The 21,046-nt window shown below is 41.3% G+C and overlaps 2 protein-coding genes across 13 annotated transcripts in view; one reads left to right on the top strand and one right to left on the bottom strand.

Annotated features, from left to right (window-relative positions):
* The first annotated feature begins 137 nt into the window (after positions 1–137).
* On the top strand, positions 138–19,617 carry LOC133535059 (RNA-binding protein 39-like). Of its 12 annotated transcripts, none has more exons than XM_061874494.1 (17): positions 149–304; positions 759–816; positions 10,422–10,486; positions 11,152–11,319; positions 11,422–11,468; positions 11,564–11,728; positions 11,820–11,879; positions 13,225–13,342; positions 13,422–13,574; positions 13,709–13,855; positions 13,936–14,001; positions 16,403–16,607; positions 16,668–16,754; positions 16,825–16,936; positions 18,989–19,094; positions 19,164–19,242; positions 19,314–19,617. In XM_061874494.1, exons 5-17 carry the CDS (start codon positions 11,431–11,433, stop codon positions 19,415–19,417), a joined length of 1,440 nt encoding a protein of 479 aa, XP_061730478.1. In that variant the 5' UTR covers positions 149–304; positions 759–816; positions 10,422–10,486; positions 11,152–11,319; positions 11,422–11,430; the 3' UTR covers positions 19,418–19,617. The 12 variants fall into 12 exon arrangements, with proteins under 12 accessions (XP_061730468.1, XP_061730466.1, XP_061730469.1 ...); XM_061874489.1 differs by having other exon boundaries at positions 150–304; positions 11,561–11,728; XM_061874491.1 differs by having other exon boundaries at positions 150–304; positions 756–816; positions 11,561–11,728.
* LOC133535058 (pyruvate dehydrogenase [acetyl-transferring]-phosphatase 1, mitochondrial-like) overlaps positions 18,215–21,046 on the bottom strand; it is a 3,962-nt gene continuing 1,130 nt past the window's right edge. The window contains exons 4-6 of the mRNA XM_061874481.1: positions 20,966–21,046; positions 20,330–20,895; positions 18,215–20,264 (exon numbers count right to left, since the gene is read on the bottom strand). The exon at positions 20,966–21,046 is cut by the window's right edge and continues 11 nt beyond it. Of these exons, the coding sequence (XP_061730465.1) occupies positions 19,990–20,264; positions 20,330–20,895; positions 20,966–21,046 (922 nt within the window). The 3' untranslated portion in view covers positions 18,215–19,989. The remainder of the gene's footprint in view (positions 20,265–20,329; positions 20,896–20,965) is intronic.

The following is a 21,046-nucleotide window of genomic DNA, read 5'->3' as shown; positions in this document are numbered from 1 at the left end:
TGCAGTTGCCACAACATAAACTTATGTTCATAAATCCCGCAACCCCAAAGGGAATAAGCGGTAGAAAATGGATGGATGTTCATAAATGTTTTTTTACGTTTAAACGTCTCTGAAGCTGATCAACGCTGTCAATCTGGGGCCGTTCTCGCGCTTGTGAGGTGGTCTCGCGAGAGTTCCCCCTCTGTTTCCGCCATTCCGAGACGAAGTTACGTCGCGCAGACGGTCGAGGGAACCAAGTTAACCAGGGCGCCACTTGTATCTTTTATTTGACTTACTACCGACCAACAAGGAATTTGTCATCAAGGTAAACCTCTCGTCTGTTCACCAGCGTTGCGGCTTTAAAGGCAGGAATTGGCGGTAAAGGCGGCAGGCCTCGCTAGTAGCTAGCATCATGAGCTAACAGTTAGCAACGCGCCGATGCAGGCCTCGTGCACCTTGAGCTTTGAGCTATACCGGAGCCGAGCCTGGTCAGCCGTCCTAGTACGTGAACCAGTACACTAAACATAACCTGTTCTTCCTTACAACCCAAAATTTTTGTCTCTACCCGAACTTTGCGTTGGTCTCAACCGTTATCTTCATACCTTTTAACATCGTTTCCTGTATAAAAAAAAAAGTCACGATTAGCATGGCAGTTGACGAGCTGCAACTTCTCTTCCCATAAAGTTCACGGTGTCAATTTATTGTCTTTAAAATCAACCGTGTAAATAATTGATGTCCTATTAATCCTTGTTAATACAATGTTTGTGTGTGCTCAGCAGAAACAACATGGCCGATGATCTGGATATTGAGGCGATGCTGGAAGCTCCTTACAGAAAGGTGAGCGTCTCTTGCTGTTGCCGTGCCACACTCAGCCGGACCATACTGCTCCACACACTAAAAAAATATAATCATGACCAAGCAAATGTACACCTTACTGGACACATATTCAGTTACCCTGGAAAGCCTGATGAGCTCCACGGCATTGGGTCTTTTATGCATTCTTGCCAACCGTCCCGACTTTCCCGGGAGACTGACAAATTTCAGTGCCCCTCCCGGGGCAACCATTCTCTCGAATTTCTCCTGTTTTCCACCCGGACAACAATATTGGGAGCGTGCCTTAAAGGCACTGCCTTTGGCATCCTCTCACCTAAAAAGGAGACTATTTTATATGACTCTGTTATCCATAGGTTTATATGTAACCCATAAAGTAGGCAGGCACAAGCTATTTCTCAGCGTGTGTTTATTCCAGCCGGCACGTTAATACACTGACACACAACATCCGGATTCCCATCATGCATTGCTCCAAAACTATGGCAAGTTGTAATGTCCAAAAACTTAACAGAGACGAAGAAGAGACATGGCGATGGCGAGTAAGAAGAAGAAGTACACCTGCTTGTTCCAAAATGATTGGAAAAAAATCATTTCAGTTCATCCAGGACAGCTCGAAGGGGAAGGGGTATGCTGCCTGCAAATTTTGTAGATCAGTCTTCTGAACACGGTGGCCAAACGGATATACTCATTGAGCAGATTTTATATATATATATATATATATATATATATATATATATATATATATATAATGTATGTATGTATGTATGTATGTGTGTGTGTGTGTGTATATATATATATATGTATGTAAGTAAAATAATTTCTTGAAAATATATACACCCCCCAACCCCACCACATCTCCCGAATACATTTAATTTGATATCTAATGTATATCCCTAACATATTAGGAAAGTTAGTTACTTTTCACAAGACGCTGTTACTTCCTATTATATTATTAAAAGCTTTGAAAAATCAATGCATTTTATTTATCCAAACTCATTGAAATTTTAACACTTCCAGCATTTAAAAAGTACTAGAACCTTTTTTTATCTTGACTTTATTAACCATCCATTTCTACCGCTTGTCCCTTTAAGGGTAGCGGGGAGGGAGGGGGGGGGGGGGGCTGGAGCCTTTCTCAGCTGCATTCGGGTGGAAGGCGGTGTACACCCTGGACAAGTCGGCATCTCATCACAGGGCCCACGCAGATAGACAGACAACACTCACATTTTTTTTCCTGACGGAATCAATAAAGTACCATCTATCTATTCACACACTAGGGCCAATTTAGCGTTGCCAATCAACCTATTCCCAGGTGCATGTTTTTGAAGGTGGGAGAAAGCTGGAGTAACCGGAGGAATCCCACCCAGTCATGGGGAGAACATGCAAACTCCACACAAAGCTCCCGAGCCCGGGATTGAGCTCAGGACCTTAGTATACATGGGTTTCCGATGACGTCACACCCGTCCCACAATTCCCTTGTCCGCCATCTTGTGTGTCAAAACAAACACTCGTAACCAAGGACGCCTCTGTTATTATTTTTGTGAGAATAGGTCACACGTGTCGTTTGGGGCTGTGTAAACCGCGCCAATTCAGGACAAAGAACAACAAAGTACTACGATATCCCTAAGGTTATAGTAAAACAGGGAAAAGAAACCGAGCGACTGTCGACAGAAAGGAGCAACCTGTGGCTAGCTAGAATCAATCGAGTCGGATTTACCCCTGATCCAGCAAAACGACATTATAAAGTTTGCTCTGATCATTTTGTAACAGGTACTTTGAATTATGTTGCTCTCTGTATCGATGATAAAATGTGTTATGGTTAGAATAGGTATTAAAACATAGGAGGAACTAGTGTGCATGTGCTTGTACTTAATAACGCTCGACGTCTGACGTCGTTGCACAAATATAACCTGCTATATATAATATAGGCAATCGCAGCTTATTTTTGGACGATTTTATTAAAATTTGAATGAATTAAATCAAGTAACCCTAAACTATGCAGTTGCATAGTTAGAATCATATAGTTTTGAAAATACTTTCGGGTACTTTTTATCAAGTGCTTCTGGACGATTGTCTTTAGCATATCCTGGAATCAGAGAAAGTAAGACAGGCTTAATTTTTCGTTTGGTTTTTAATTCTCTGTACAAGTCTGACAGTTCATCTTGTGTCCCCTTCTGTACCTCCGGTAGTTTCCTCTGTTTTAATGGTGCCGGTGTGTATCCGGATACGATTGCCTTGTCTAGCTTTCTCTTCATTGTCTTGGCGGATGTGAAGTTAATGTCCTGTATGGTCTTGTACCCAACTTTCTTGACTGCAGATGGAAGTAGCCAGCAAGATTTTTCCTGTATGACTGTCGTGTTGTCCCGCATCTTGACGCTCGCTTCAATGGCAAACAACAATGCAGAAACGTGAACATATTTCGCCAATGCCTGCCATACATGTACAGTGTCCTGATAAAACACGACCCGTCTTCTCTGATATGACCCATGGCACCAAACACGGATCAGTTGATCTCTGAGAGTGACGAACACACAAACACATTTATCTTCCATTGTAGCCAGTTTCATTTCCTGTACCCATCCACACACAAAGTAATTGTACGCTTCGACCGACTTGTAGCCCTTGAGCTCATCCAGAGTGTAGGCACTAACCTTGTTCACCAAATAGTTGACGATGTCGGGGTAAGTTATATCAGAATAACATTTCAAGTCCGTCGTCCATTCGTGCTTTCCCCATCTCATACAGATCTTTATTGCCAATATCCTTCAATTTCTGTAAATACCTGGCTTTGCAAACGCCATCTAGCGTCTGTCTGTAGGGAACTTGTACGACTTATTTCCAATTTCCCGAAGTGGACGTCATTGTTGCTGCAAAAGTGTGGAAATATATTTAGAAAACTGCCGCAGACGAGTAAACAAAGTTTTGACACACAAGATGGCGGCTGCCTCGAAGGATTATGGGTAATCGCCGCTAACGGAAACCCATCTATTGTGAGGCACATGCACTACCCCCTGTTCCACTGTGCTGACTTTATAATATTTTACATAATTGATTACAGTCCAGAATAGAAATATATGAAAACAATTTTAAGTGAAAAATTATGTATCTTTGCCAGAAAGTTACGAAGTCATTTACAATGTCTGTCAGTTAGCAACGTAACACTAAATTACGTGCGAATCTTCACAGAACTGTCAAGAAATGTCTGAAATGGAATAACAAACAACAGGTTAGATTTAGACCCTGATCAGTATCATTTCTACTGTTAAGTGCCTATGTTTACGTGAAAACCCTTAACGCCTGAGAGTGTGTCTGCGCGCGCTAGCGGTCCAGCCTCCACTCGTAGAGGCAAAAAGAGTGGATGACTGTGAAATGCTTCCTTCCCATTTCTTTCTTTCTGCTATAGATTGCTCAAAAAAGTTAAGGGCGGGGTTGAACTCGGCTTTCAGAAAATGTCTGATATGTGACGAGGAACAAGTCAGCACAATTTGGGGGCTGATACGGATCATTTCTACCAGGTCACCTTACGTTTACTTTTTGAGCTTCAACATCTGTGTTTGCATGTGTGTGCGTGCTGCGCCCACAAAAACAAAGATTGTGGATGACTGGCAAGAGGCTTTACTCTGTTTCTTTCATTCTGCTTTGGATAGCTGAACATGTTAAAGGCCTATTGAAATTTGATTTTCTTATTTAAACGGGGATAGCAGGTCCATTCTATGTGTCATACTTGATCATTTCGCGATATTGCCATATTTTTGCTGAAAGAATTTAGTAGAGAACATCAACGATAAAGTTCGCAACTTTTGGTGCTGATAAAAAAGCCTTGCCTTTACCGGAAGTCGCAGACGATGACGTCACAAGGGTGAAGGCTCCTCACGTCCTCACATTGTTTATAATGTGAGCCTCCAGCAGTAAGAGCTATTCTGACCGAGAAAACGACAATTTCCCCATTAATTTGAGCGAGGATGAAAGATTCGTGGATGATGATATTGATAGCGAAGGACTAGGGAAAAAAAGAAAGGATAATTCTGGGAAATCCCTTATCTTTATATTGTGTTGCTAGTGTTTTAGTGAGATTAAATAGTACCTCATAGTAGGGTTGGGTATCGTTTGAATTCGAACGATTCTGATTCTTTGTTTCGATTCCGATTACTGACGATTCTTGATTCCGATTCTTTCTTTTAAAAAAAAAAAAAAAGAAAGGCAGGGTCAAAAAAAGTTGAGGATATTTTAAATGAGCTAGCTAACGTACAGTCTTTCTGAATGAAATAGTCTGACATTCTCTATCAATTTTAAATCTATTAACTTTTTATGAACTTTACGATAAATTCCTCACAGGGCTGTTTTAAACTAAAATATAAATATCAAATCTATGAACTTGAATATAAATATAAATTATGAATACATTTTCATCAAGAGAGCTTTATTTTTGAAAACCTCAAACACATTTACACCTAAGTGTATGATGCTGTAGGAAACCTCATGAAAACACATTTACACACACGTGTGTGATGCTGCAGGTACTTAAACATGTTACTGTGCTCCCACTGATGGGCTAAGTGCAGAAAAGCAAAAAATAAGAAACAACTTGAAAAATCCCAGTCCAGATTAGTAGCAGGTACAGTATAAAATCAGAGACAGTTCTTGTTTAGGAAAATGACCATAGCCGCCTTCTTAGGCAGAATGCGTGAGCGTTCTGGACAGATAGTGTCTTCTTTCGAAGACGGGACACGCATTTTTTTGTACTCCATGAACTCGGAGGTGCTTCATAATGTTCGAAGTGCACCCTCCTAAGCACGAAACAGTCCTGTCGCACGTGTTACATTTCGCCGATATTTCATTTTTTGGGGTAAAATAAAGCCACAATTTCGACCGTCGATGCCCGCTATCCATGCTTGACTGAATCGCTCGGCTACATAGGCTCGGCTATGCTAACACTTCCGGGGGTGGGCGCTTCTTCATTAGTTTTCAGCGGCTTCTTCTTCCGGGTCGGCGGACTTATTCTTTTTTTCCGGTCGGCGGACTGGGTATGGAAACTAGGAATCGAAATTTCAACTTTTGAACGATTCCGGGAGAATCGGAAAGTTAGTCCCGGTTCCAATCGATACTTGATACTCGATACCCAACCCTACCTGATAGTCGGAGGGGTGTGTCCATGGGTGTCTTGAGGCCACTGTCTGGGGGAATTCACGGCAGATACAAGGACGGCGCAAACTCCACAGATCTCCGGTAAGAGGCGACTTTTTAACAATTTTCTCACCGAAACCTGCCGGTTGACAAGTGGTCGGGAACCATGTTCGCTTGACCGCTCTGATCCATAGTAAAGCTTCACCTCTGGGAATTTTAAACAAGGAATCACTGTGTGTTTGTGTGGCTAAAGGCTAAAGCTTCCCAACTCCATCTTTCTACTTTGACTTCTCCCATTATTAATTGAACAATTGCAAAAGATTCAGCAACACAGATGTCCAGAATACTGTTTATTTGCGCGATGAAAAGAGACGACTTTTAGCCGCAAATGGTGCTGCGCTAATATTTCCTGACAGTCCGTGACGTCACGCGCCCACGTCGTCATTCCGCGACGTTTTCAACAAGAAACTCTGCGGGAAGTTTAAAATTGCCATTCAGTAAAGTAAACCGGCCGTATTGGCATGTGTTGCAATGTTAATATTTCATCAGAATGCGTGGTCGGTAGTAGTGGGTTTCAGTAGGCCTAAAAGGCAGATTTGGTTTAAACTTTAAGAAAATGTCAGAAATGGTATGAGGAACAAGTGATCTAGATTGAGGACTGTTTAACTAATGGGCTGAAGGCCCTGGCAGAGATCTGAAAATGCGGAAATTAAAATTTTTAAACAATTTTCTAGTTAAAATATAAATTCTTAATTTTTTAATGCAATATCAAAAAAAATATGATCTAAACAAAATTTGTTCAACTCCTCGCCTCAGCTACTCGCTGTTCTTTTTGACTTACTGTAATGCCGCACTTGAGTTGCAGGAAGGGGAGACGTCAGAAGCACCGAAACAAGCTGGCTTGTTAGCTTAACCATCTAGCTTGCTTACCTCTTGTCGCCTCCGTTTGCTCCCCGAGCCACAACGTAGAAAGCTGTCCATTTTACTGCTATTTATTTTTGGATGATTACAATCCAGACACTGGGCTGGGCGATATACGCGATATTTCGCGGGGTTGTCTCTCTGCGAGATTGAAAATGACTATATCGTGATATTGAAGTATACGTTCTCACGCAGTTGCTTTTAGCTGCCTGCATTACACTACAGGCCCATCCCACTTTTTCTTGTCTCCTTCTCATAGACAGCAAGCACACAAACTTACACACGTCACATACTGCCATGTCATACGTCATATACGCCCTCGCGGAACAGAGAGGTAGCAGCATGGGTAACGTTAGCTGTGATGCTAGTGAAGCCGTGCAAGTGGTAATAGGAGAGAAAGAAAATGCGAATTAAGGAAGAATTAAAGAAAAACAGCAGGGGGTCTATCGTCCGGCGGTGGTTTGGCTTCAAGTGGGAATATGTCGAACAGACAACCGTAATTTGTCAAGTGTGGGGCACAGGCGTTGCTACCAAAAGTAGCATTATTGCTAATATGTGGCATCCTTTGAAAAGTCACCTGCTAATTACTGTTTAACAAATACAGTTTTGGTCAATTGACTTAGTTGCAATTTCCTTCTCTGCATGAAAGTTTAAAATGAATATATATTAATGCAGTATGAAAAATAATGTTTTAATCTAGACACATAGAATCATCATACTACTGTGATTATATGTATCAAGTGTTCATTCAAGGCTGAGGCAAAATATCGAGATATATATCGTGTATCGCGATATGGCCTAAAAATATCAAGATATTAAAAAAAAGGCCATATCGCCCAGCCCTAGTTCTAGAGCAGGGGTCACCAACCTTTTTGAAACCAAGAGCTACTTCTTGGATACTGATTAATGCGAAGGGCTACCAGTTTGATACACACTTAAATAAATTGCCAGAAATAGCCAATTGGCTCAATTTACCTTTAACTATATTTTATTATTAATAATTGATATTTATCTTTGTGGAAACACTGATCACCTTAATGATTCCTCACAATAAATATATATAGAAACAGATAAATATCAATATGCAACACTTTATTTTTATATTTTCTCTAAGTGCACATTTTTCAAATTGAACATTTTCAAATGATCACTTCTTAGACAGTCTTTTGAAATCACAATATCCCATTTTAACTAGCTAGCCACTAACATTTTTTAACAAATCATGAATTACTTTGCACCATGTTTGTACAAATAATAATAACTCATGTAAAATACAAAAGTCAACTCTCAAATTTTTAAATAAATCATGTCAAACTTTGAACTGGACACCAAATCTGTTATCTGTTTCTTTGACAGTTAATGGGAAGCCTGGCATTGCTGTTAACTAGTGTGTTGTACTCTGGTGTGTAACTTGACACTGCAACTCTGAGTGAGATTTGCAGATGTGCATCAGTGAGGCGTGTTCTGTGTTGTTTTTTGATTAAGTTCATGTCAGAAAAAGGCTGATTTACAAAGATAAGTTGAACCAAACAGGCTTCCAACCTTCATAGCTTTTGCGCATACACCACTGTACTCTTCTGTGTCAACAAGGCACCGAAAGTTTAGTGCAGCCTGGTGGGCTTTAAATTTTAAATTGTCAGGAAAGAAAAGGAAGGAATTTAAAAGGTAAAAGGGTATATGTGTTTAAAAATCCTAAAATCATTTTTAAGGTTGTATTTTTTCTCTAAAATTGTCTTTCGGAAAGTTCTAAGAAGCAAAATTAAAAAATACATTTATTTAAACAAGTGAAGACCAAGTTTTTAAAATATTTTCTTGGATTTTCAAATTCTATTTGAGTTTCGTCTCTCTTAGAATTAAAAATGTCGAGCAAAGCGAGACCAGCTTGCTAGTAAATGAATACAATTTTAAAAATAGAGGCAGCTCACTGGTAAGTGCTACTATCTGAGGTATTTTTCGAACAGGCCAGCGGGCTACTCATCTGGTCCTTAGAGGCTACCTGGTGCCCGCGGGCACCGTGTTGGTGACCCCTGTTCTAGAGTATGTATTAGTAGCCAGCAAGATTGTATATTTTTGAGGTGACAGATGTAAACAGAGAGAGGTCACAACATCAGGACAAAAAAGCCTATCTCAGCTGCATTCGGCCGGAAGGCGGTGTACACCCTGCACAAGTTGCCACCTCATCGCAGGTCCAACACAGATATACGACGTTCACATTCGCACACTAGGGCCAATTTAGTTTTGCCAATCATCCTATCGCCAGGTGCATGTTTTTGGTGTTGGGAGGAAGCCGGAGCACCCGGAGAGGAACCCACGCAGTCACAGAGAGAACATGCAAACTCCACACAGAAATATCCAGAGCCCGGGATTTAACTCAGGACCTTCGTATTGTGAGGCACATGCACTAACCCTATTCCACCGTGCTGCCCAGATATATAAGATAATAGATATAATACAGAGTAAACTTGTATTTCCACTCTACTGGGAAAAAGGACAAAAACAAAATATTTAAATCAGAACCAGTAGTAGGAAATCATTTATTTAATTGCTATCGTTACACCGCCATCCTGTTTTTGTCTGATTATAATTGTGATCAAAAATGGTATCATTTACAGATCTTAAAATTTTGAAGCATCAATATCAGCATTGATATGACCAATTATGACTGCCCTGTAACTACATGGTATTGGGTCAATACAGAAATGTGTAGTATTGCCAAAAAACTAATGTAAAGTATCCAAACTGAATCAGTGCTTTTTACTTTTTAATAGAAGTGTAGATAGAACCATGTCACGACAAAAAGTAACCAGATATTAATAGTAGAACTTAATTTATAATGGTTTATGAAGTCCATTTGACACACCTGAGTGATCTCTGTGGATGACCTGAGATGTTGGATGTTTTACTGGGAGCGAGAAGTGCCGTCCCGCCTTTACGGGGAGAATAAGCATAGCAAGCACTCTCCATGGCCCCAAGGAAGGCAAGATCCAGGCAGGGCATGCTGTATAAAAACTTCATCCCTAGTTTTTCTAAGCCACTCAAAGCATATTGCCTTGAAGGAAATGTGCCCGGCAGGGGCCAGCCGCCACTATGTGTTGCAGTCACGGTTTCATCCACTACTGTCGTACCGCTGTTGTCATAGCTTACACTAAATCTATTTTCAGCTTGTTATGTATACAACTTTCACAAGAAGTGCCTGCACAACTCTACGGCTACATGCTCCAAACGAATTTGTAACACAAAGAAAAAACATGATCAGAACTTGTTTTCGCATGTTCAAATATTTTTATAAAGAAATTTCCAGCCCCAGTTTGTGCCTAATGTTGAGCCCGTTACTCCAATGTACTGTGCCAACAACGGATTACTTATAATTGGTGTGTATTTGTTCAGGCAGTCAGTCAAAAATCTGTTTGTACTCACTTCTAATGTTGAAACATGATACAATCGAGATGTATGTAAAGCAAAAGTGGTGACCTTCCTGCGACAAAGAGCAGTACAGTCCTGCTGAGCATGATGAAATTTATATTATGATCAACTGTCATGAATAAATGCACATCTATCTTTCTTTGTAGACTTGCCTAACGATTTCTCACCTCTACTCCCCTGAATGCCAGTGTGATCTGTCACAGACATGAAGGTAGTAAAAAGCCCCATCATGCATTGCTCTACCATGGTCCCCATAGTAGACTGGCCCAAACCCCCTGATGACCAGTCGAGGATGGGACGAGAGCTTCCTCATAGACATGATGGCACCCTCATCCCGAGAGCATCATGGGATGGCAAAACATTGTATTTGTTAGCCTGGTGTTTGCTGCGAGCTTCTTCGTGTAAGGACAACCTTGTTAAAGCTTTAGCTTCTCGTCACTGAAGGGCAAAAGGATAACGCTGCTACAAAAAGTGTGGCCTAGTTTGTTGAAGTCGGAAAGGCCTAAGAAGTTACTGTCCACCAAGAAGGCTGTGAAACGGAAGCAAAGTTGTCACGACACTGTGTGTTTGTCGTTCAAAGCTGCCTGGATTATTTGTGCTGACTCACAGTGAGAAAAAAAGCTTGTTAAAACTCTGACTGGGACTTGGTTAGGTTGTGAAGTAGTCAGAACAGTGGTGTAGGACATGATTGGCTGGATGCAGGTGTCTGTAGTTGGCAGCACTAGATCAGATGATATGTTTGCTATCTATCATAAGGTGTGGACGGTAGTGTCAAACTGGTGGTTCTGGTTCCGAGTAGTTGTGGCAATGAGGGCTAGTGTAGAGGGCTTGGTTCTGGTTACTTAGTTGAGTGACTGAGACTCCTGTCTGCTCCAGGGCCCTTCAGAGGAGTCCCATCAACCCAAAATCAGCCCAACATCCACTGAGGAAGAAGAGTCCGAGTTGGACTGTGGAGTGTCTGTCTGCTGCCGGATCTCCAGCCGGCTGCCCGACTGACCTGACCTCTGACCCCCTCCCCCAGCACACAAAGCAGTCTGTTTTAATGTAACTCATTCACCTGTTTATATTCTCTCTTGCCCCCCCCCCTCCCTGACCTCGATTGTTGCATCTGCCTCTTCATGCTGTTCTCTGTCGAACCCCGCTTAGGACGACAAGATGGGCAGCCCCGATGGCGGGGAGGAACATTCCAAGAGGTACCAACACCAGTCTGTCTGCTCCGGCACTTCACCTGTCTTTATGCCTCTCTGATTTATGCTGTCATGTTTGTGATCGGGTGCTACTCCAGCAGGAAAAAGCGCAGCCGCAGTCGTGACCGGAGGCGTAGCAAGAGTCGAGAACGAAAGAGAAGTCGCAGCCGCGAGCAAAAACGCAGCAAGGAAAGACGGCGGAGTCGTAGCAGAGAGCGCCGCCGTAGTCGCGAGAGGGGAGGGCGCTATAGAGATTATAACAAATCGTAAGTATGAGCTTGCAGTCGCTGACCAAATAAACAAATTAAATACAAGCAGAAAGAGGACATTGTGAAACAGGTTTGTGTGTGTGTCCAGGCAAGGGAGGAAGCGGTCAAAGAGCAGAAGTCCCATCAGGAGGGAAAGGAGTCCAAACAGGTGAGACTTTATTAAAATGTGTAAAATAAACTAAACTTTCGTGAAGTTTTTGTTTTGTGAGCAGGTTTAACCAACATGGAGCAATACATGAAACTTGGCGAACACACATCTCCTATGCTAAATATATCCTGTGGTGCACCCCAGGGATCAATACTAGGACCAGCATTGTTCAACATTTATATTAAATGACATTTGTTAGACTTAGACAAACTTTAATGATCCACAAGGGAAATTGTTTAGTTATAAAAGATTTAAAGTTAGTATTATTTGCCGACAATACAACAGAGTTTTGTTCAAGAGAGAACACACAAAAAGCTATTACAAAAAATAACAGAAGGAATTAACAAATAAAAAAGATGGTGTGACAAAAGCAGACTATCCTTAAACCTCAGTAAAATTTAAATAACGCTATTCGGTAACAGTCGAAGGGAAAGTCGAACACAAATAGACGGAATAGAAATTGAAGGAGTAAATTAAACCAAATTTCTAGGTATGATCGATAATAAAATGAACTGGAAATCTCATATAAAAAATATACAACATAAGAAGACAAGAAACGCGTCAATAATGAATAAAGCTAAACATGCATTAGACCAAAAATCACTCCATATTCTCTACTGCTTGCTAGTGTTACCATATCTGAGTTATTGTGCAGAAATGTGGGGAAATAACTACAAAAGTACAGTTCATTACAAAAAGATCAGTTCGAATAATACATAATGTTAGATATAGAGAACAATGAAACCCTTTACTCATTGAATCGAAAATAATGAAATTCTACGACAGTGAATTTGCAAATCGCTAAAATAATGCACAAAGCAAAGTACAATCTGCTACCCAAGAATATACACCAGTTTTTAACAAAAGAAAATAAATATAATCTTACAGAAATGCAATTTAAAACATTTTAATGCACGTACAATACTTAAGACCTTGAGTACATCAATATGTGGAATTAAATTATGGAATAGATTTAGCAAATACATCAAACTATGTACTATTATTATCCAGTTCAAGAAACTCTTCAAACTTTAAGTGTTTACAAAGTACAAAGAACCATGCTGAGTTTATCAGAATTTATCCATTCATTTTCTAGATAATCTTATTTATCTCACCATATGAAATATAACTTACTTCACTAAATATTTATGTTTTTATGTTAATACTTACTTATATTGTGAATACAATAACAGTAAAAGAACAAAAGTGTTAGCAACTGCTCTGTAAAGGAAAAAGGGCTAGGATTAAATAAGCTCGGTTTCTTCCTACTCATTTTTGAACATGTTGAATAGAGAAACTGGAAATTGTCATTGCATTTTTTAAATAAACCCAAACTCAAACTCAGGTTGCCAGCCGACAACTTGACTCCAGAAGAGCGAGATGCCAGGACTGTGTTCTGCATGCAGCTGGCAGCCCGCATTCGACCTCGAGACCTGGAAGACTTTTTCTCTGCTGTAGGCAAGGTAAGAAGCTCACACCAACAGGAAGCGGGCTTTGCCTTTAGGTGTTACTCTTCAGAACATAACCTCCAATGTTCTGCAGGTCCGAGACGTCAGGATGATTTCAGACAGGAACTCCCGCAGGTCGAAGGGTATTGCTTACATCGAGTTTGTGGAAGCCAGTTCTGTTCCTCTGGCCATTGGTCTGACAGGGCAAAGGTTGCTGGGAGTTCCTATCATTGTGCAGGCCTCACAGGTGCGGAACAAGATGTTTTTAACATCATCTGCTACTTTTAAACTATGTGCATACTATTAGTAAAGTAGCATAGCAATTTATTTTTGGTTACCAGCTGGCATTAGCTTTACAGCTTTAAAAACTTGTGTATCTAGGCTGAGAAGAACAGAGCGGCCGCTGCAGCCGCAGCAGCCAACAACCTGCAGAAAGGATCGTCAGGACCGATGAGGCTTTACATTGGTTCGCTGCACTTCAACATCACCGAGGAGATGCTGAGAGGAATCTTTGAGCCGTTTGGCAGGGTGAGCTAAGCCTGGCATAAACATGTAAAAGTCCAAAGCTCCCTTCAGAATAGTTACTAAGACAGTCATTGTGTTGGCAGATTGAAGGAATCCAGCTGATGATGGACACAGAGACAGGACGTTCCAAAGGATATGGCTTCATTACAGTGAGTTGTTTTTTGTCCTAGTTCCTGGCCTGGTCTGATAACAAATTTTGTTTGACAATATATTGACTTTCAAATTATGGTCGATAAACAGTATTATTGCCATTATATTTTTGAGACCAAATTAACCACTGATGTAATGACAATACCTAATAATAGTGGAAGTATACCCTTTCAAATTCTATTAACTTATCTTTTTCATTTATTTTAACATTGCAATTGAATTGTAAACTTTTAAATACCAAGATAAATAAAACAAAACTATATACTTTGTCTGTGCGCAAAATTTTGAACTCAAACAAAAAATCACAACCAAAATCAATAGTTATTCCTCTATTGAAAAAGGTGCTAGGGTACCTTCAAATATACACAACCAAAACAATATACAATACGGCTAGATAAAGTAATGTTGACCAAAATGATCACGGTTATCCTTATCTTGGTATTGTTTAATGTGCTCAAAAAGAACTTACACACATACCAAATACTTAGAACTAAAGTAGGAGTAATATATTTTCTTGGCAGAGGAAACATTAAATATTGTTCAGGCTTCAAAAGAGCCAAGTTATTTTTGTGGTTTTAAATATGTTTGTATATTATTTTAAAGTCTAATCAGTTGTTTCACTTTCGGTTTATGTGACGTCCCATGAGTTGACTTCCTGTTGACCATTTGTATGTGTCCGTCTGTTTCAACTTGACACTAGGGCTGGGCGATATATCGATGTACACGATATATCGCGGGTTTGTCTCTGTGCCATAAAGAAAATGACTATATCGTAATATTAGAGTATACGTTCCCACGCAGTTGCTTTTAGCGGCGGGCGACGCCGGGCGTACACTTCAGGCACTTCTCGCCCTTTCCTGTGTCTCCTCACAGACAAACAGGCACACATTCTTACATTTGTCACAAACTGTCACGTCACATACGTGTCCACCCTCGCAGAGCAGAGAGATAGCTTACTGAGCTACGTTAACTGCTGATGTAGCTGTACGAGAGAAAGAAGCTGCGGATCTGGTAACAAATGAAGGAAGACTTAATTCCCGATAAAAACGGCAGAGTTTCATCTTCTGGCGGTGGTTCGGCTTCAAGTGGGAATATGTCGAAACAGACAACTGTAATTTGTCAAGTGTGGGGGGGAAAAGCGTTGCTATAAAATGTAGCATTACTGCTAATATGTAGCATCATTTGAAAAGTCACTCGCTAGAGAATGAAGAGAATTTCACAACTATTTGATTTCCTATTATGCTGCTCATTTTTATTTGACACTTAAAATGTCTCTGACAGTCTTGCACTTTGTTTTGGAAATGACTTGAATGTTTGTGCCATTGCTTAATAACTTTAAAAAATACACTTTTGGTCAATTGACTTAGTTGTGATTTCCCTCTCTGCATGAAAGTTTAAAAGTAGCATGTATGAATGCAGTATGAAGAAGAATCTTTTAATGTATACACATAATCATACTGCTGTAATTATATGTATCAAGTGTTTATTCAAGGCCAAGGCAAAATATCGTAATTTATATCGTATATCGCGATATGGCCTAAAAATATTGCGATATTTAAATCACAGCAGTATGATGATTCTATGTGTCTACATTAAAACATTCTTCTTCATACTGCATTAATATATGCTACTTTTAAACTGTCACGCAGAGAGGGAAATCACAACTAAGTCAATTGACCAAAAGTGTATTTATTAAAGTTATTAAGCAACGGCACAAACATTCAAGTTATTTCCAAAACATAAATTGCAAGATTGTCAGAGCCATTTTAAGTGTCAAATAAAAATGAGCTGCATAATAGGAAATCAAATAGTATTCGTCCTTCACTATGTGGTATGTTACTAAGGTTGTGAAATTCTCTTCATTCTCGAGCGTGTGACTTTACAAATGATGCTACATATTAGCTGTAATGCTACTTTTTATAGCAACGCTTTCCCCCCCCCCCACACTTGACAAATTACGGTTGTCTGTTCGACATATTCCCACTTGAAGCCGAACCACCGCCAGACGATGGAAACCCTGCAGTTTTTCTTGGGAATTAAGTCTTCATTTGTTACCAGATCCGCACCATCTCTCTCTCGTACGGCTACGTTAGCAGCTAACGTTAGCCACGCCACTGTCTCTCTGCTGGGTGAGGGCGTGTATGTGATGTATGACGTGACAGTTTGTGACGAATGTGCGCCTGCTTCTCTGCGAGGAAACACAGGAAAAAGCGAGAAGAGCCTGAAGTGTACGCCCGCAGCTAAAGGTCCTGCGTGAGAACGTATACTTGAATATTACGATATAGTCATTTTCTATATCGCGCAGAGACAAACCCGCGATATATCGTATATATCGCCCAGCCCTAGCCGAGGCTTACCTGGTTTTGACAAACCCTGAGGCTGACCACTTGTCAAACTCAGTTTGCAGACGCAGAGTGCGCTAAGAAAGCGCTGGAGCAGCTCAATGGCTTCGAGCTCGCAGGTCGACCAATGAAGTTGGGGCACGTGACAGAGAGGAGCGATGGCTCTAGCGCTGCCTCATTTCTTGACAACGACGAACTGGATCGCAGCGGCATCGACCTCGGAACAACCGGACGCTTGCAGCTCATGGCCCGCCTGGCAGAGGGTTAGCCTGCACGATTGCTACAGTTTTGTAGTTCTGCTTCTAAATGTTTGTTTGGTATAGGTACGGGCCTGCAGATCCCTCCTGCTGCCCAGCAGGCACTGCAGATGAGTGGAGCCATTGCTATAGGAGCAATGGCAGCCGTCTCAGGTACACCGACATTATTTAGTTTGCTTTTAGCTGGTCGAAGGTCATGTGACTAAAGATTTGTGTCTCCCAGCTGCCATGAATCCAGCTCTCAACCTCAACATGAACCCCCCCGCTCTGAGCCTTCCCTCCCAGCCTTTGGCCACACACTGCTTCCAGTTGTCCAACATGTTCAACCCCAACAGGTACGCACTTTTACACATACTAAAGCCAACGTTTACCATATTTTTCTGATTATAAGTCGCTCCGGAGTATACGTCACACCGGCCAAAAATGCATAATAAAGAAGGAAAAAAACATATATACGTCACACTGGTATATAAGTCGCATTTTTGGGAGAAATTTATTTGAGAAAATCCAACACCAAGAATAGACATCTGAAAGGCAATTTAAAATAAAAAACAGTGAACAGGCTGAATAAGTTTGTTATATGACGCATAAATAACCAACGGAAATCGTGCCTGGTATGGTAACGTAACATATTACGGTAAGAGTCATTCAAATAACTATAACATATAGAACATGCTGTACGTTTACCAAACAGTCCGTCACTCCTAATCGATAAATCTGATGAAATCTTCTTCCTCGGTGTCGCTTCTGAACAACTCTGCCAACTCCAAAGGTATGCGCCGCTTCCTCTTGTCGTTTTCTCCTGCATATTTCACTACGTCCAGCTTCTAATCTGCAGTACATGATTTCCTTTTCGGTCCACTTTTTTGTTCCGCCCTTCTCAGTTTTTGTAAGTTACTGCCAACAATGAAATGATCCATTTTAATAGCTCTGGCAGTAGCATACAGCAGTTAGCATTCCATGACCCACATTGCACTTCTGCCGGGACCTTCCCCCGCTGAATTCTTATTGGTTGACGTGTATGTGACGATTGCTGACATTTCCTTTGTCTCTTCCGCGAATGAGATAAATAATATTATTTGATATTTTATGGTAATGTGTTAATAATTTCACATACAAGTCGCTCCGTAGTATATGTCGCACCCCTGGCCAGACTATGAAAAAAAACTGCGACTTATAGTCCAAAAAAAGGTGTGCTTCTGCATATCCACCATTGTGTCTCTTCCAGCACTTTTAGGAACTTTTTAATGTTCAGCAATGGGGGTTGTGTGTTCTACACAATAGTTCACTCGAGTAAACTTATTCAACCGTGACTGCTATTTTGCTTTTTAGCTTTCTCTTTTGCTTTCCCCTGTGTTAGTTAAAAATGGCAAATCTTTACTGTTGTAGAAGATCTTTTGTTTGAAAAATACACTTAATGGTTTTAAAAAGAGGCTTGGTTACACTCCCATTGAACGATGCACCATTTTCAAAAACATTGACAGGGAATTCTCATTACTGAATCTGATGAAAATTACACGGCCATAATTAATTGTCTCCAGCTTCAAACAATACCACAAGTTACTTACAACCTTAATTTATTACCTTAATTGGATCTTAAAGAGGGTTTATGAAATAAAGTTTGTATATTAAAGTACATGTTCTATTAGAAACAATGCTAACATGAGTAATGGGTTCCAGGCTTCACAAGTTGAGAATTTAGTAGGTTTGTACACTTTACAGTGGAGAGCTCTATACAGTAGTAGTGCTCAAAAAATAGTTTGACATCCAAATCAAAATATATATTTCACTTTTAAATCGATCCATGTTTGTGAATCTTTTTTCTTTTTTTTTTCTTTTTTTCCACTTTCGAGAACCAATTTTTGGGTCAAAAACTATAGTTATTATTGATAATGCTGCATTAATTTTTGATTTTACTTTTTGTTGTATTGTATTTATCTTGATTGCTTTGTAAGTGTGTATCCAAAGTTTTGTAAAGCTGGGTTTCAGTTGGAGTGCGGTTGCTCGATTTTATTTTATTTAACATAATGTAAATATAGCAAATGAAAATAAATTGTAAAAAATGTTAACAGCTAAGAAGAGCTTGTAATCTTTTTGAAAAGGTTTTATGTTTACAGTGTACCAAATAATATATTAGGAGAATCATGTTGAATTGAGAATCTATTCTGAATGGATTCGTAACCCAAAGAATGGAAATCAAATAGTGAAGAATTCCGCTTCCAATATACAGGGATGCAGTGCCGACAAATGCGGTGGATACTTCCTGAATGTTTCAGATCGCACATCTCTTCACCATTGCTTTCTTTTGACTCATAATGAGCTAGCGTAACAAGAAAAAGCTGCAAAAAGGCCAAAATAATTTTAACACATTGTTTCATTTTTTTCAGTGAGGAACATCCTGGTTGGGAAGTGGACATCCAGCATGATGTCATAGAGGAGTGTAACAAACACGGAGGAGTCGTGCACATCTATGTCGACAGGAACTCATTGGAGGTACATTTCACCCCTGATCTTTAAAAGTAAACATGGAGTTGTCCCTATTGACAATGATCTCGTCTCCAGGGAAACGTGTACGTAAAGTGTCCATCCCTCCCTGCTGCCATGGCGGCTGTCAGTGCTCTTCATGGACGTTACTTTGCAGGTAGGTTTGTCACATAACAGCCATCTTTTTACAGTGATAGCACTGAATGACCTGCCTCTTTTTTTTCCCAGGCAAGATGATCACTGCGTCATACGTCCCTCTGCCAACCTACCACAACCTGTTCCCGGAGGCCGCCACGGCCACACAGTTGCTAGCCCCACCACCACGCCGATGACTGGACATGTTTTAGTGTGTTCGAATACACAGTAAGCTACTTCCTGTTTGCGTTTGGTTCAAATGCTGTGGGTGTGGCCTCCATCGAGCTCCACCTGTACAGTCGACTCAATGAGTGAGCTCTGTGAGCTGTGAGGAGGCAGTTTTCTAGTCATGTTGATTTTGTAAACCCTTGATTAAACTTTATTTTCAAGTCACAAAGAGACATTCTTTTTTACAATCCTTGAATTTGTTATTAAAATTTAGTTTATAATGTCTTCAAAGTCTCAACTGTGTTCCCCTGATAAACGCATGTATACAAAGACAATTTGCTATATATAATGTCCCTTGTTTGTTCATCTGATGGTTCCAATCCGCTATAATGTACACTTGTTTTGTATGTACAGTATATTTTCAAAGTTTAACATTGTTCCTTATAGCTATTGACAGTTTTTTGTCACCATCTGGTAGGCTTAGGGTGTGGCTGCAGTTTTCATTGCTGTCTTATGCCACTTGCCAATGCCACCCCTTAGAATCGCACCTCTCCTTCAGTTTCCTTTTCTTTGTGTTGCTAGTAGTAACAAGTCGTTCAAGTCAAAAGTCAGGCTCGTTCAGGTGAATAACCGTAATAGTGATGTCATCGCGGTACCTCCTAGCAAGCTCTACTGGGAGACTCAGCATCTTGGTGAGCCGGTTTGGCGCCACTGCTCCGTAGCCGTCATCACCCAGGGCATGGCGCAGCAAGTGGGTTGCGGCATTCTGGTCTTCCAGCACCGACTGGACCCGCCCCTTCCTCTCCAAAAGGAGGCGCTGCAGGTCAGCCAGGGTCATGCCCACAGTGGGAGTTATGGGTTTCTGCAGCTGAAGGCCTGAGTGATGACAAAAGTTTTCAGCGTCGCAAAAATGTACCCACAAATCTCTACTGCGGTCTGACCTTTGATGTGTTGGCCAACCAGTTGGACTACTGTCTGTCGGTGCATCAACTCCCAGAGTCCATCGCTTGCTAACACTAGAAATTTGTCCGAGGGTGTGATGAGGTGCTGGGTGACCTCCGGTTCGGCGCTCAGGTAAGGCGGGGTCAAGTAGTGTGGCGGCAGCGTCCGGGCTCCCTCGCTGACCACAGACAGGACATCTGCGCGAGTCTCGTACATCCGACTCAGTGTCTCAGCGCTCCATTTAAAGCGGATGTCGCCAAAAGCCCTGAAAGGCAGGAGCAATCCCAGCAGGCGATCGTGGCGGACCACCGTCCTCCACTCAGACCCCGGGTGTTCCCCCAGAATTCTTTGGACCTCGTCCGGGTTCTGCGCGTTGTGGTCATTGGTGAGGCTGACTGCAGACCAGCATCCGTCCGCTTCCTGTACACCCAACACAGCCCTGCTATCCCCCAGGTTGGCCACGTGCAAGACGCCTTTGGACACGTGCGCGATGCAAGCTGTGCATCCCGACAGAGCCACCCGAAGGGGGGAGGACTGAGACGTCTCCCCAGAGAGAGATGGCCTTCTGAAGACAGAGACGAAGTAGTGACTTACAGTAATGCATGACACAGTGATAGCGAGGCCGAAATGAGGACCTGTGTGAGCACAAGGACATGTGCACCTGAGCCTCCACCGTCAGGTCATAGTCAAGTCGACGGAAAGCATTGATCAGCGCT

Source organism: Nerophis ophidion, linkage group LG16, assembly GCF_033978795.1.
Source record: "Nerophis ophidion isolate RoL-2023_Sa linkage group LG16, RoL_Noph_v1.0, whole genome shotgun sequence".
Taxonomy (NCBI): Eukaryota; Metazoa; Chordata; class Actinopteri; order Syngnathiformes; family Syngnathidae; genus Nerophis; species Nerophis ophidion.
The sequence above is the reverse complement of the archived record's forward strand: the minus strand, read 5'-3'. Positions and strand labels throughout refer to the sequence as shown.